Source organism: Atractosteus spatula, chromosome 4 (genome assembly GCF_055471065.1).
Source record: "Atractosteus spatula isolate fAtrSpa1 chromosome 4, fAtrSpa1.hap1, whole genome shotgun sequence".
Taxonomy (NCBI): Eukaryota; Metazoa; Chordata; class Actinopteri; order Semionotiformes; family Lepisosteidae; genus Atractosteus; species Atractosteus spatula.
This window is the reverse complement of record NC_142709.1, coordinates 70065559-70080636: the sequence shown is the minus strand read 5'-3', so window position 1 is coordinate 70080636 and position 15078 is coordinate 70065559. Positions and strand designations below refer to the sequence as shown.

The window sequence follows — 15078 nt, the reverse complement described above, 5'->3', positions numbered from 1 at the left end:
TGAATTTAAATGTCTTCTATTTCCAATCCTCAGCAGTGCACACACACATTCACTTCCATATGCATACAGTATGAGTGTAACAGATACCAATTAAGAACAGATTTTCTCTGGATGGTGGAGGCCAGCTAGAGCAGTCAGAGAAAACACACTCAGCAAAAGGACTCTCCAAATACTGTACCACACACAACTTAAAAAATGTTCATATACTTTCAAAATAATTATAAGATTGGATAAAGCAAACTGGGCCTCAACTATGGCCTGCGAAAAGCCTTCTCAATTATTGTCAATTAGTCAAATATTCTATAGACATTTTTGTTTAATCCATCACATGCAGCTGTTGTACAATAATCAGATGACTGTAGGCTGCATTCAAAACCTGAACGAATTCAGACAAGAAGGAAACATGGATGTACTGTATGAGCCCTCCCCCGAACCCTGTCCTTTACACAGTCACACAGAAATATGGAAGCAGAAAGACGACAATACCTAGAAGAGTTAACTGAAGTTCCAAGGCTAAAAGTAACCTAACTAGTACTCTTCTTGCTGTTGATTCTATACCACAAAAGCCTTCATTCTTCATATCAAAGCAAAGAGTGTCTTTATTAAAAGAACAGTACAAACAGCATGTATACTGTTTGCTGTCTGAGATGGTTAGGATTGGAAACAGACATACGTAAATTAATATAGTTGTGATTATTTTGAAAACATTAAATTAAAATGCCAGCAAAGCACAGAAAAATGGCATTTTTCTTTTTGAAAGGTCTTCTCATAAACCAAGTGTTTGAGCTATTCTGTCATTCTTCATTGTATTGTGTATCACTGTAAATTGGACTACAACCATACAAGACAAACATAAATGTATAAAAAGCTGTTTAGTATTTTTCTATGATAGTGTTAAAACATTAGCTTTTAAATAATAATGTTTTCAGTGTTTTATATTTATTTATATTGTTTCGTCTTCTACCATGACTTTGGCATTCTGCCCATCATGTGTTTCTTTGTATTCAGTTCAGGTTTTAGTAAAATAATGTAGCATTTGGGTGCAAATATACAAAAAAGTAAACTGAAGCTGGACGACAAAATAGCAAAAATTTCCACTGCTACTGTGAACTTTCCAGGGGAACTAACATATGCTGGGATAAAGGTGATCCAGACAGCACAGAATATGAGCATGCTGAATGTAATGAATTTGGCTTCATTGAAGTTATCGGGCAGCTTCCGAGCCAGGAAAGCGAGCACAAAGCACAAGGCAGAGAGGAATCCTATATACCCTAACACAGCACAAAATCCCATTACTGATCCTATGTCACACTCAAGAATGATTTTATCTTTGTAGTATTGTGTATTTTTATGAGGAAAGGGACGTGAAATTGTCAACCAAAGAACACAAATCAAGACCTGTATGAGTGTGAAAGCAAGAACACTTAAGCGCTGCTGTGTGGGGCCAAACAATTTCATAATGTTATTGCCTGGCAGTGTAGCCCTAAAGGCCATTAACACCACTATTGTTTTCCCCAGAACACAAGAGATGCACAGGACAAATGTGATCCCAAATGCTGTGTGGCGCAACATACAGGACCAGTCAGAGGGCTGGCCGATGAAAGTTAGTGAACAGAGGAAACACAGAGTCAATGAAAAGAGCAGAAGGAAACTCAGTTCAGAATTATTGGCTTTAACAATTGGGCTGTCTTTATATTTAATGAAAATGAAGGCTATGCATAGGGTTAAAGAAGCACCAGAAAATGAAAAAACTATGAGTAGTATTCCCATGATTTCTCCAAAGGACAAGAATTCTATTGTTTTTAATATGCATTTATCTCGTTTCTCATTTGACCAGTATTCCAGAGGACACTGGATACAATCATAAGCATCTGTAAGAAAATCACAAACATTGTTTAGTAAAGTGCAGAGTATTAAAAATATCATTGTTCTTCTTCTAAATTATTTTTTAAGAAGTGTGATTTGAATTACTAAATTAAATTCTAATAATGGATATATTAATGTGATTATAACTTTGATTATTTTATTAATATAATGTAATATTAATGAAGAAAAGAGGCAGGAGGCATGTAACTGTGTTCTGAAGTCATGCTGCTCACCTGTAGTGTTGCTGATCTCTCCGTCAGCACATTGTAAACAGTCATAGCAACACACAGGCCTTCCTCTCTGAGCTGCCTTTCGAGTGCCTGGAGGACAGCTCTCACTGCACACTGACTCAGGCTTCTACATAGCCAAAGGAAAATATAGATCAGCATGGAACAGTGATCTGTCAAATTTTCACCAAAAATGTAATTGTTCACTGCTTACCTTTGTTTGACCACCCGCCCATACAATTTCAACTTGGTTTATGGAAAACCGTTTGTCCGCTGGCAATGAAGCATCATAGTGACCTACTGTCATGAACCGTATGGTGCTCTCGTTAACATGCTGCCAGTTCACTAACTCGTATCTTGCAGCTGGATCTCCATTGTGATCAAAGGAGACCCTCTCCCCAGCCTTGGTTGTGAAGTTAATATTTTTCAGATACTCAAGTACCTGCACAAATTAAAATATCGATATCATTAAAGAAAAAAACATTCTTGTAGCTTTACATCATTACATTACAACATTTCTTAGCTGATTTTTTACCTGCCATGGTTCTGTATTTATTCCTTTTGAACAAGTATAATTTGAAGACAAGCCTTTTACTTTTTTGCATTCAAGCAGACTGTGCAGAGAATATGCAACAGCATACACTGCTTTGTATATGTTATTGAATACTCTCATCTCTGATGTATCTGCATATTCATTCTTCAGTGTTTCTAAGTTTTCAAACCCTGCACAAGGCTGTTTGGCTTTGGCTACATTCATCAGTGAACAATTAAATGTGGTTTCCCAAAACTCGTTTAAGAGAACATTGCCTGGAAATTGAGATGGGTGGACACTCATTAAAAATTCTATCAATCCATATATTTTGGTTTTAATGACAGCAAATCCAATGGATCCTCTCAAAACTTCATAACCCTCTGCTGTAGCAACATTACTGGCAGTAATCCAGGCATCACTACCAAGCCATTGGAGATGAGTTACATTCTGAAGGGATAATTCTTTTATTAAAGCCATTATGTCTCCTTGGTCAAGAAATGCTACTATAACTTTTGCGGTGCTCTTTTTTATCATTTCTGTAACCTTAAGAATTTTCTCTCTGGAATAGGTATGGTGAATTACTTCAGAATATTCAATACAGATTCCTTCTTGTTGTGCAGCTTCCACAAATGTAGCCATCCCATAACTGCCATAGTCATTATCAGTTCTTATAGCCCCAACCCAGGTCCATCCAAAGTGCTTCACAAGCTGAGCCAGGGCTCTGCTCTGATAATAGTCACTGGGGATGGTTCTGAAGAATGAAGGGAATCTCCTTCTATTGCTCAGACATGCACAGGTTGCAAAGTGACTGATCTGTCAAGAAGAGACAACATCTAAAAATTCTAGGATTTAAAATAACTCACTGTATTCCGTTTTGTTAGATCAACCATGCTCTGAATGCAGTTCATTACACAAAGAGAAACATTCCCAATAGTTATGGTAATACATTTAAAATATTGATTTTCAGCAGGGCAAATAATATAACAATTGAAAGTATTAGAATTAAGAATTCCTCACCACAGGAATTTGAAAAGGTCCAACTGCTGATGAGATTGCAATTGTGGGTGATGATGCAGATTCTCCTATTATAGCTTGAACTGCAGCTGGTCTGGAGCAGGAGGTGTCAGAGAGAGTTTCCTCATTTCCATTCATTAAAGCCAGGGCTGCTCTTATAGCCAAAGGTATGGAGCCATATGTGTCATAAATCTTAAATCCCAAAGACACTCCAGGAAGAAGATCAGTTCTGTTGTTTATTTCTTCAATTGTAAAGATCATCGTCAGTGCCGACTGAAATTCTGCAAAGAATAAGCTAGGAGAAATGCACAAAAATAATCATTCTGTTTTAGGTATTCTAAGTTTAATTTCTGATAGTTTTGAATGTTTAAGTTTAGCATCTATAAATTGCATTGTTTGCAAAATCACTTCAAACATAAAAGGTGATTTGAATTACAACACAAGAATGTGTAAAATATATACTATATACTGTACATACCTGTAGATTTTAAAACATATTTATTTAGAAACAACTAACCTTTTCCCTTCCGGGGGCTCTGGTTTGGTTGTAAAGGAGTGTATTTTTTCTTCATTATTGCTGTGGATTTGGAACATCCCACCAATCAGGATATCTCCGTCTTTAGATAAGTCTGGAAAAGCTGCTCTTCCCTGAATCCTGCAAACAGGCTGCTCTGCCAATATCAAAACAGAAACAACCATCATCAACACTGCTGCCTGCAAAAACATCCTGGACTGCATGAGGACGTCTCATTCTGATCGGAAACAACCTGACACAAGAGGTTTTTATAAGGTGCACAGGAGGACTCAGGGGAGGAAGATCGAGAATGAAGTTCATACACTGTTACGCAGAAATTCTCAGAGGTCTGACATTCTAGATTTGCTCCAGGATACCTAGAACAAAATTCATTTTTAATATACAGTAAGTAATCTTCCTTTGATCTCTCTACTAATTGTTTCTAAATCTTATCACTATCTCACTGTTTTAGTGTTAAATATTTATATGAGTGCAAATTGAACTGGTTAAATGTAGCAGCTAAATGAATTAATACGGTAATAATAAATTATTAATAGTTGTTTTTGAACTGTATAGTCTCCCCTTGTAAATGGAGTACTATTGAAGTGTTTATTTTCATTCTGGAAATCACATTTTCACACCATCACATTTTCACAGTTTTGTGAGAACTAGTGAGTTAAATGTGAGTTAATGTGTGCACCAGAGGGCAGGTGTGCTAGGGGGATCCTCCATCTAGCCAAACGGGGTATCAGGTGGAGAAAAGGGTCAATCTGGCTGCTGACCTCTGGTGGTAGGCATGCAGTGCTGACAGTGTCAGGGCACCACTGACTAGGGCATGTGAGAAGACTCCGAGGTCTGGGCATGGGAACATGTGCCAGAAACTGCACCTGTGAGTGTTAGTGTAAAGACGGTGAGGCCGAGCAGGCAAGAGAGCTGCTCCAGAAGCTGTGACTTATGTGAAGTGATGAGTGAATGAGTGAATGGAAGTCCTGAGAGCAGGAGTGCAGTAGAGGGGCCTTCACCCTGGCAAAGCAAGGTATTGCTGGTGGGAGAAAAGGTCTGTCTCTTGTGAGTGAAGGCAAATCATCACATCAGCACATCGTATGCAGTCATAGCAACACACAGGCCTTCCTCTCTGAGCTGCCTTTCGAGTGCCTGGAGGACAGCTCTCGAAGTCAAGAGCAATATTTCAATTGGATTAATAGAAATTTGTTAACAAGCTTGCTTGTTTACAATGTGATAGGGCTGCATGACCTCAGCGGAAGTTTAGCTGCCTTGTTCTGAATCACAGAATATGGCGCTGCGCATACCTGGAAATGTAGTCTATTTTGTGATGTAAATTAAAGTTGTACATTACACATTACTGTGTGCATTTTATTTTCATTGTAGTATAAAATGCATTCATCAATGGCGATTCTTTCTAACATAAAAATATGAAAATAGCTTTGCGGCCCCATTTTTGATCAAATTCAATTGACCTGAGTGTTGAATTTCTCTGGTGTGTCTGTACAGTTCATGTCTGAGAATCTCATCCCATCACTTTCAAATGATAATCATTGCAATCCTTAAATGATCATTACAAAACTCATTTTAAATCATGTGTTTAGGGACAATTCATCGTTCGGAAATTGTAACCTGTAATCCCATTTGCATAGGCCTTAAATGAGAATTCCAGTGTCAATGACTGTTGTTTATTGTTGATGACAGCCTACAGCCCAATTCATCCCTGTTAGTTTTTGCTCTGAGTCCCTGTATGACCGCATACTTTGATATGTACTACATACAGTATTTACACACAGACACTGTTTTATTTTTGCCTAAAGGTTTGCATTTTCTTGTTTGTTCAGGTCCTTGTGTTTATTTGATATTTGGAACTTGAAAGCACTAAATTCTTAATACTGTATTTATTTTGTATTAAGGTCATGCTTTTCCAAAGTCTACAGTAAACCTACAGTATGTGTTGTGTTACAAATATACAAACCAAAATCTCCCAATTTAAGACAATTAAAATGTTAACATTGAAATTATACTTGATGATATTAAAAATATATTTCAAGCATAGTGTATCTATATAAAAATTAAAACTTTTATGTAGGATAATGTGGAGACATTCATTCAGGATAAACAGCAGAACTTACAGTTATCAACTTGTCTACACCTATTAATGTCAGAATTAGAGAGTTCTACAAGACAAGAGCAGAAAGCAATAGTGGTGCATTATTTTTCAATCATCCTGATAGTAAATCACTTAAGCAGGCTAACGACAGTACAGTAACAGACCTTGAACACTGTCATACAGGAAAGCATATTCTGTCATAGATCAATGTGGAAAAACAGTAGCTGAAATATGGGAACATCCTTAACAAGGAACTGCAAATAAAACAATAATCCACTATTCTGCAGTGCGATACTGTAGAGGAAAAATCAAAAAGAGCAGATTGCTGGATACTGAAAGGCATAATTATCACCTTAACACCTTTTCTTAATGATGCAATGATTACTGCCACTCTGTGAGGCCAGTGTTAATTTCACATTGGCAAAGGTATGTACTGTATGATTCTGCTTGATCCACCCATCCACACTCAATTGCGTCTTGCGGAATTGGTTCTCACACTCAATGCATTTTCATTTAATAACCTTTTTTATCAGCAGGTTAGAGGAGTCGCCATGGAGACCAGGATGGGAGCTAGCTACTGTATGCCAATATTTTTGTTGGCTGGGTAGAAGAATGCTTCTTTGCTTCTAATACTGGCTTTGTCCCTGACCTCTACAAGCGATACATCGATGACTGCGTCGGTGCTGCTACATGGTCTAATGACCAGCTAGAACACTTCCTGCATCAATTCACGAACTCTCATCCATCCCTCAAATATACAGTTAACATATATTCCACCACTCTTCCGTTTCTAGACATAAATTTACAGTATCTATTAACCATCCACGACTCTCCACCTCGGTCTATTACAAACCCACAGATTCACACAGCTATCTCCTGTACAGCTCTTTTCACCCCACTCACACCAAAAACTCTCTGCCCTTTTCACGGTTCCTCAGGCTATGTCAACTGTACAGTGTAAACATGGATTTCCAGAACCAAGCAATCAAAATGTATTCTTTTTTCATCAACAGAGGATACCCCACCCATGTTATCGATAGGGCCCACACCCGGGCCAAAAACAGCCCTCGGATCATCTACTCGACAAGAAACTCCAAGTCTCACAACTGCATTCCTTTGGTGCTTCCCTACCACTCTAACACACTTTCTATCCCCAGGACCGTTATTAACAACTTCTCCATTTTACAGGGCGATCCCTCCATTGGTACCACCCAATCATCTCTTACCGCCAACCACCCAATCTACGTAATCTTCTGGTTCACAGCTCCCTTGACGGCTGTCGGCAATTATCCCCACCAGGCACCTTCCCCTGCAACAGAACTCGCCGAATCACCTGCAAATACATATCTAACAACACGCTCATTCAGGGCCCCTCAGGTCACTTCCGGATCACCCAGATGATGTCCTATACCTCCATCAACCTTATTTTCTGTATCTCCTGCAAAAAATTCCCAGCTATCTACTTTGGGGAGACCAGAAGGAGACTAGGAAACCGCTTCAGAGAACATGTTAGGGCTTTGAAGACTAAAGATTTATCCAAGCCCATAGTTTCTGATTTCACCTCAGACAGCCATGATCACACTGATCTCCCTGTCTATGTTCTCAAAGAAGGGTTTCTCAACTCCCATAGCAGAAAGACAACAGAAACTAAACCCATCCTGAAACTAGGTTCACATCTTTCCCCTTCTCTCAATGACCAATTTATTTGTGGGTAATCTTCTCTATTCTCATAGAGGTTTTGACTTCACACATTTCTTCACCCCTCTCCACTTTGTACTTCCTGAGTGGCCTCTCCTGCCTCCTCCCCTCTCCCAGCTTGTGTTCTTCTGTGCTATTTAATTTTTGCTGTCTGCCCTGTCTTTCTCACACCTGAAGAAGGCTTCACAGCCAAAATGTTGTGTTTTCTCTCTTCTCTTTTCAGCATGAAAAATGATTTCTTGACCTACTTTTAGGCAGGCTGAAACAGGTTTTCCTCTTTTTCATTTTTAATGTAAATTGTCTATTGTTACTTTTTATTCTTTTTTTACTTTTAATGTGTGGAGAAAGCTGTGTGTATAACAGACATCAATTGTTCAAGTGGGTAGCTGCGTCAGCATGCGTAGGCTGCAAAGGAACAAGTAATAGGTTTATTCCATGCTGAAAAAAAGAAGAAAGAGAATGTGTCATGACACCAGACTAATGTCATGAACAGTTCTTTTCAGACCCTTTGCAGACGACACAATCCGGGGTGGAGTGAGGAAACACTAGGATAAATTCATGCAGGAATCGGGAATGAATATGGGGGGGCATGTCCAAAGTGCGCAGGTGTCCAGGGGGAGTGAGTCTGAGGCAAACAATCCAGGAAGAAGTCCAAATGGGGAATCCATAAATGAGCATGAGTCCATGGCCAGGCGATCCATCCGAAACAGGAGATTAAAAACAGGAACCGGGTCGAGACTGGCAGGGGGAACAGGAAGAGGAAGAGGAAGAGGAAGAGGAAGTTAAAAGCCAGACGCATCAGGACCCAGGCTCGCATGATACGGGAATCAGTGTAGAGTCCCAAATATCGTCTGCGTCTGGCTTTTAAGGGGGAACTCAAAAGGGGCTGGAATAAGGAACAGGTGCGGGGAATGAGGCAGAACCAGGAAGGGCTGGAGCGCCCTTAAGAGGAGGGGTTTGCGATCGTGACAACTAAAAAGCAACAACATGTAAAAAGTGTACAGGGGTCTGAATACAGCTTATGGGAATTCCTTGGCATTAACTAATTTGCAAACACCCTGAATTACAGGTTCAAAGAATATACAGCTACTAACAAAAATACAATATGGTTCCATATCATGATTGCAGATTGCATTGCATATACATAATTGCAGTGTTCTAAAACTTGCTCTTCTAACAGAGTGGGGGGTCATTTGGAGGCTGAAAGAGTGGCCAGTGTGTAGAGTTCCTGTAAAGATCACAGCAGGCAAACAGTTACTCCCTGGAGTGGGGACAATGAGCATCTGGTACTGTTGAACAACATCATCATCATCGTCGTTCTTGTTCTTGTTAGCATTTATTGCAAAGGTACAGGTATAGGTAACATTAAACAGAGTTAAATCATAAAGAATAGGCTTGTGTATACTAATGGAAATACATATTTTTACACCACCATATTTTCTAAACATAGCAATAAGAATCCTTGACTCAAATTCTGGATTTCTTTAAAACATTATTTTTTTATTATAAACTACAAAATATAATTAAAGACATATACTACACATGGCTATCTTACAGAGATTATGATGTCATTTTACCCATCAGATGTTTCTTTGTATTTAATTCAGGCTTTAGTAAAATTATATAACATTTTGGGGCAAATATACAGAAGAATAAACCAAAACTCGATGCCAAAATTGCAAATATTTCTACAGCTACTGTGAATTTCCCAGGAGAGCTGATATAAGCTGGGATAAAGGTGATCCAGACAGCACAGAATATGAGCATGCTGAATGTAATGAATTTGGCTTCATTGAAGTTATCAGGCAGCTTCCGAGCAAGGAAAGCGAGCACAAAGCACAAGGCAGAGAGGAATCCTATATACCCTAACACAGCCCAGAATGCACCTGCAGATCCCAGGTCACACTCCAGAATTATTTTTTCTCTGTAGTATTTCATGTTCTTTTTAGGAAAAGGAGGTGATATTGCCAACCAAAGAACACAAATCAAGACCTGTACAAGTGTGAAAGCAAGAACACTTAACCGCTGCTGTGTGGGCCCAAACCATTTCATGATGTTATTGCCTGGCAGTGTAGCCCTAAAGGCCATTAACACCACTATTGTTTTCCCCAGAACACAAGAGATGCACAGGACAAATGTGATCCCAAATGCTGTGTGGCGCAACATACAGGACCAGTCAGAGGGCTGGCCAATGAAAGTAAGTGAACAGAGGAAACACAGTGTCAATGAAAAGAGCAGAAGGAAACTCAGTTCAGAGTTATTAGCTTTGAGGATGGGAGTATCCTTATATTTAAAGAAGATCAGTGCTATCCCTATAGTTACACCAACTCCAGACACAGAAAATATCAAGAGCACAATTCCCATGATTTCTCCAAAGGACAAAAATTCAATTGTTTTAAGTACACATGCATCTCTTTTTCTCATTTGACCAATAATCCAAAGAACACTGGATACAACCATTAGCATCTGCAAAGAAACCCACAAGTTTTGTTTAGTGTACAATACATAATAAAAAGAAGCATATAAAAATGTATCTGCTATACTAATTAATTATAAATAATAATCACATTAATAAAGGAAATATATATACTGTATATTATGTGACTAATTTGTTGATTTGACTTCTTAAAACTACAGTAACTCATTAAACTAAGGCATGTTAATACGCTGTCCTACTATTTACCTGTGGTGTTGCTGATCTCTCCTTCAGCACATCGTATGCAATCATAGCAACACACAGGCCTTCCTCTCTGAACTGCCTTTCAAGTGCCTGGGAGACAGCTCTCACTGCACACTGACTCAGGTTTCTGCACAGCAAGGGTCAAAGAAAATTGACTTCAAAACTATTATTATAGTACTGTATATGAAAATATAAAATGTTTTGTGAGGCAGTGAAGTATTCCAGAGAAAATCTTTCTCAGGTAAAGAAGTTCATATTTAAAATATTTGTAGTATAATAACTATTATACAAATAGTTCATTGAAGCAAAATAGAGAGATTCAAGGAAGAAAGAAAAGCAGATATTTTTAAGAACAGAGCTTAAGCAAATCTACAGTAATTAAGATCATTAAGCAAATAGAATCGTGTACTTTTTTCAATTCAAAAGATTTGTTTTGCCTTTTCTTTTAAGGACAAATCAACAAGAAAAGGGAATCATTGTGCAATAAAACAACAAAAATAACTTTCTTTGTTATATATTTTCACATGCCTACCTCATATTGACCACCTGCCCAAGAAATGTTAACTTGATTCATGACAAACTGACGACCTGCTGGCAGTGAAGCATCATAGTAACCAACAGTCACAAACTGGATGGTGCTCTCGTTAACAAGCTGCCAGTTCACTAATTCATATCTCGCAACTGGATCTCCATTGTCATCGAATGAGACCTGCTCTCCTGTTTTGGTTATGAAATTTACTTTTTTGAGATGCTGAAGAACCTGTGCAAAAAAACATCATGTTGCTATCATTACAAACATTAAAGCTAGACTTGAAGTTGAAGTGGTTAATGGTACAGTAATAAATAATAATAATAAAAAACTTTTTTTATATAGAACCTTTAAAGATGGCTTCTCAAAGCACTTTACAGAACAAAGTAGAATATAAGTATACTGTATAAGTAGAGCATGGATTACTACTTTACCTGCTTTGGTTCAGTATTACTCATTTTTGCACAAGTGTAATTTGAAAAAGGACCTTGTGCTTTGCAGTCAAGCAGACTATGTAGAGCATATGCAACAGCATACACTGATTTATACAAATTATTGAAAAATCTCATCTCCGACACAACCGCATATCCACTTTTTTCTCTTAAATTTTCAGTCCCTGTACAAGTTGTCCTACCAGCTGAATTTTCTTCATTTGTCAGGGAACAATTAAATGCAGTTTCCCAAAACTCATTGATCACCGCATTGCCTGGATGTTGTGATGGATGAATATTTGTTAAAAACTCTCTCAGTCCATCTACTTTGGTTTTAAGAATAGCAAACCCTATAGCTCCTCTCAGAATTCTATAACCCTCTGCTGTCGCAACATTACTGGCAGTAATCCAGGCTTCACTGCCAATCCATTGGTGACCAGTTACATTCTGAAGTGATAATTCTTTCAATAAAACAATAATCTCTGCTCGGGCAAGGAAAGCTATAATGGCCTTTGCCGTGCTCTTTTTTATTACATTTATGGTTTTTAGTATGTCCTTCCTCGGATAGTTTTCATGAATGGTTTCTGAATATTCAATACAGATGCCCTCTTTCTGGGCAGCTTGTATAAAGGTAGTCATTCCATTGTAGCCATAATCATTGTCACTTCTAACGGCTCCAACCCAGGTCCATCCAAAGTGCTTCACAAGCTGAGCCAGAGCTCTGCTCTGATAGTAGTCACTGGGGATGGTTCTGAAGAATGAAGGGAATCGTCTTCTATTGCTCAGACATGCACAGGTTGCAAAGTGACTGATCTGTAAAGAAGAGACAATATCTAAAAATTTTAGGATTTAAAATAACTCACTGTATTCAGTTTTGTTAGAACAACTATGCTCTGAATGCAGTTCATTACGTGGCGGAGCTAGTTTGGGCACGGTGACGTCATCGCCATCCCTGCGCGTAGCAGGGACCTCAGCCGCCCAGCCGTGCTGGTTCCCTGTTGCGTTATGCCAGAGACCCAGGGTTGCGCCCCAGGTGTTGCGGGACGAACCGGCAGGGTGGAGCGGAGAGGGCACGAGCCCGCGCGGAACCGCCACGGTCACAATGACACGAAGAGAAACATTCCCTGTGGTTATGGTAATACATTTAAAATATTGATTTTCAGCAGGGCAAATAATATAAAAATTGAAAGTATTAGAATTAAGAATTCCTCACCACGGGAATTTGAAAAGGTCCAACTGCTGATGAGATTGCAATTGTGGGTGATGATGCAGATTCTCCTATTATAGCTTGAACTGCAGCTGGTCTGGAGCAGGAGGTGACAGAGAGAGTTTCCTCATTTCCATTCATCAGAGCCATGGCTGCTCTTATAGCCAAAGGTATGGAGCCATATGTGTCATAAATCTTAAATCCCAAAGACACTCCAGGAAGAAGATCAGTCCTGTTGTTTATTTCTTCAATGGTAAAGATCATTGTCAGTGCTGACTGAAATTCTGCAGAGTAAAAGCTAGGAGAAATGCACAAAAATAATAATTCTGTTTTAGTTATTCTAAGTTTAATTTCTGGCAAGTTTTGAATGTTTAAGTTTAGCATCTATAAATTGCATTGTTTGTAACATAACTTCACACATAAAAGGTGATTTGAATTACAACACAAGAATGTATAAAATATACATACTTGTAGAATTTAAAACATAGTTAGTTGTTTCTAACTATCCCTTCCGGGGCCCTGGTTTTCCCTTCCGGGGGCCCTGGTTTGGTTGTAAAGGAGTATATTTTTTCTTCATTATTGCTGTGGATTTGGAACATCCCACCGATCAGGATATCTCCGTCTTTAGATAAGTCTGGAAAAGCTGCTCTTCCCTGAATCCTGCAAACAGGCTGTTCTGCCAATACCAAAACAGAAACAACCATCATCAACACTGCTGTCTGCAAAAACATCCTGGACTGCATGAGGACGTCTCGTTCTGATCGGAAACAACCTGACACAAGAGGTCGTTTATAGGGTGCACAGGAGGACTCAGGGGAGGAAGAGTGAGAGTGAAGTTCATACACTGTTAAACAGAAATTCTCAAAGGTTTTTAACTTTGTCTTGTTGTCATGCCCCCCTGTTTGTCAATCTGCCCAGTTCCTCATCTCCTCCCCATGTTTCACTTCCTTCTGAATTCTGCTGTCTGCGTAGGGTCCTGAAAAACGCTTTGTAACACAGACAAGGTTTGGGGTGGAAAATTGGGTGGGATCAGTCTGGGTGCAGGCCTCTGGCAAAAGAGAGTTGTTAAAGCAAAAACATTTAACTGCTGCCGTGTGGGCCCAAACCATTTCGTAATGTTATTGTCTGGCAGTGCTGCCCTAAAGGCCATTTACAGTACAGCACTATTGCTTTCCCCACAGATCCCAAATGCTGTGTGGCGCAACATACAGGACCTGTCAGAGGGCTGGCCAATGAAAGTGAACAGAGGAAACGCAGTGTCAATTAAAAGAGCTTAAAGAGCATAAAACTTAAATCAGAATTACTGGCTTTAAGAATATGAGTGGCCTTCTATTAAAAGAAGATCAAAGCCATGGTTAAACAAGTCCCAACCAAAGAAAATATATGATTTCACAGAACTACAGGAATTAAGATGCTTTAAGTACACATTTGTCATTTCTCTCATGTGCCCATTTTTACAAAGAGCACTGGATACATTCATTAGAATCTGTAAACAAGACACAAAAATTGGTAGGATCTTTTTATACTGTTTTTTTTGTTTGTTTTTGAATTTTAGGTAAAGCAGATTGTGTACAGGGACCATGCTGCCACAAGTTCAATTAATAAATTATTAAATTGAATTTTTAAGAAATATTGTGAATATTTTAGTATTTTATTCTATTTTATGTAAGAACACAAACAGTAAGGAGATCAGAATTCTCTACCATTTACCTGAGGTGTTGCTGATCTCTTCTTCAGCACATTGTATGCAGTCATACTGTAGCAACACATACTGTAGGCCTTCCTCTCTGAACTGTTTTTTGAGAACCTGAGAGATGCATTGGATATATTTATACTGATTTGTTACATTTGAATTTCATTTAAAAATATTGAGCAAATCAGTTAGTGTAAAATGTTTTACACTACATTTTACTTTGTACAACAAAATATAAGTGGACAAATGAACTTTTTCATTTTATTTTTATTAAGATATTATGTGCAGCAGCGCTATCATATTTTTGTCTTCTGTTGTGAACGATTTACATCAAATAAATAATTTCCATAACATATAGTCCACTGAAGTAAAATATTAGATATCATCAATACTGAGAGCAGCATTTCGAGGTTCAGGGAATAAAAGGGGCAAGTATCATAGATGTGTGTAGTCTGCTTGGCATTTTAATCCACCAGTTAAAAATGCAAGTAAAAAGTAAAGTTTTTCTACAATAATCACTACAACATTGCTAACTATTTTTTATAATGTGCTCATTTTACAGTTATATTTC

The 15078-nt window shown here is 38.4% G+C and overlaps 1 protein-coding gene and 1 pseudogene across 1 annotated transcript; both read right to left on the bottom strand.

Moving 5' to 3' along the window:
* Positions 1 to 960: 960 nt before the first annotated feature.
* LOC148837032 (extracellular calcium-sensing receptor-like) lies at positions 961 to 3900 on the bottom strand. The gene is made up of 4 exons (XM_088914252.1): positions 3643 to 3900; positions 2308 to 2535; positions 2100 to 2223; positions 961 to 1871 (listed from the first exon to the last, which is right to left on the bottom strand). Exons 1-4 carry the CDS (start codon positions 3898 to 3900, stop codon positions 961 to 963), a joined length of 1521 nt encoding a protein of 506 aa, XP_088770378.1.
* A 5627-nt stretch (positions 3901 to 9527) lies between these two features.
* Positions 9528 to 13524, bottom strand: LOC148837031 (extracellular calcium-sensing receptor pseudogene; annotated as a pseudogene).
* Between the last annotated feature and the right edge of the window lie 1554 nt (positions 13525 to 15078).

Coding starts and splice junctions, on each gene's coding strand:
- LOC148837032 (XM_088914252.1), bottom strand. CDS start 3,900: ATGATCTTTACAATTGAAGAAATAAACAACAGAACTGATCTTCTTCCT. Junction 2,536..3,642: donor GACCTTTTCAAATTCCTGTG/GTGAGGAATTCT, acceptor TAATTTGTGCAG/GTACTTGAGTATCTGAAAAA. Junction 2,224..2,307: donor GGGCGGGTGGTCAAACAAAG/GTAAGCAGTGAA, acceptor TTGGCTATGTAG/AAGCCTGAGTCAGTGTGCAG.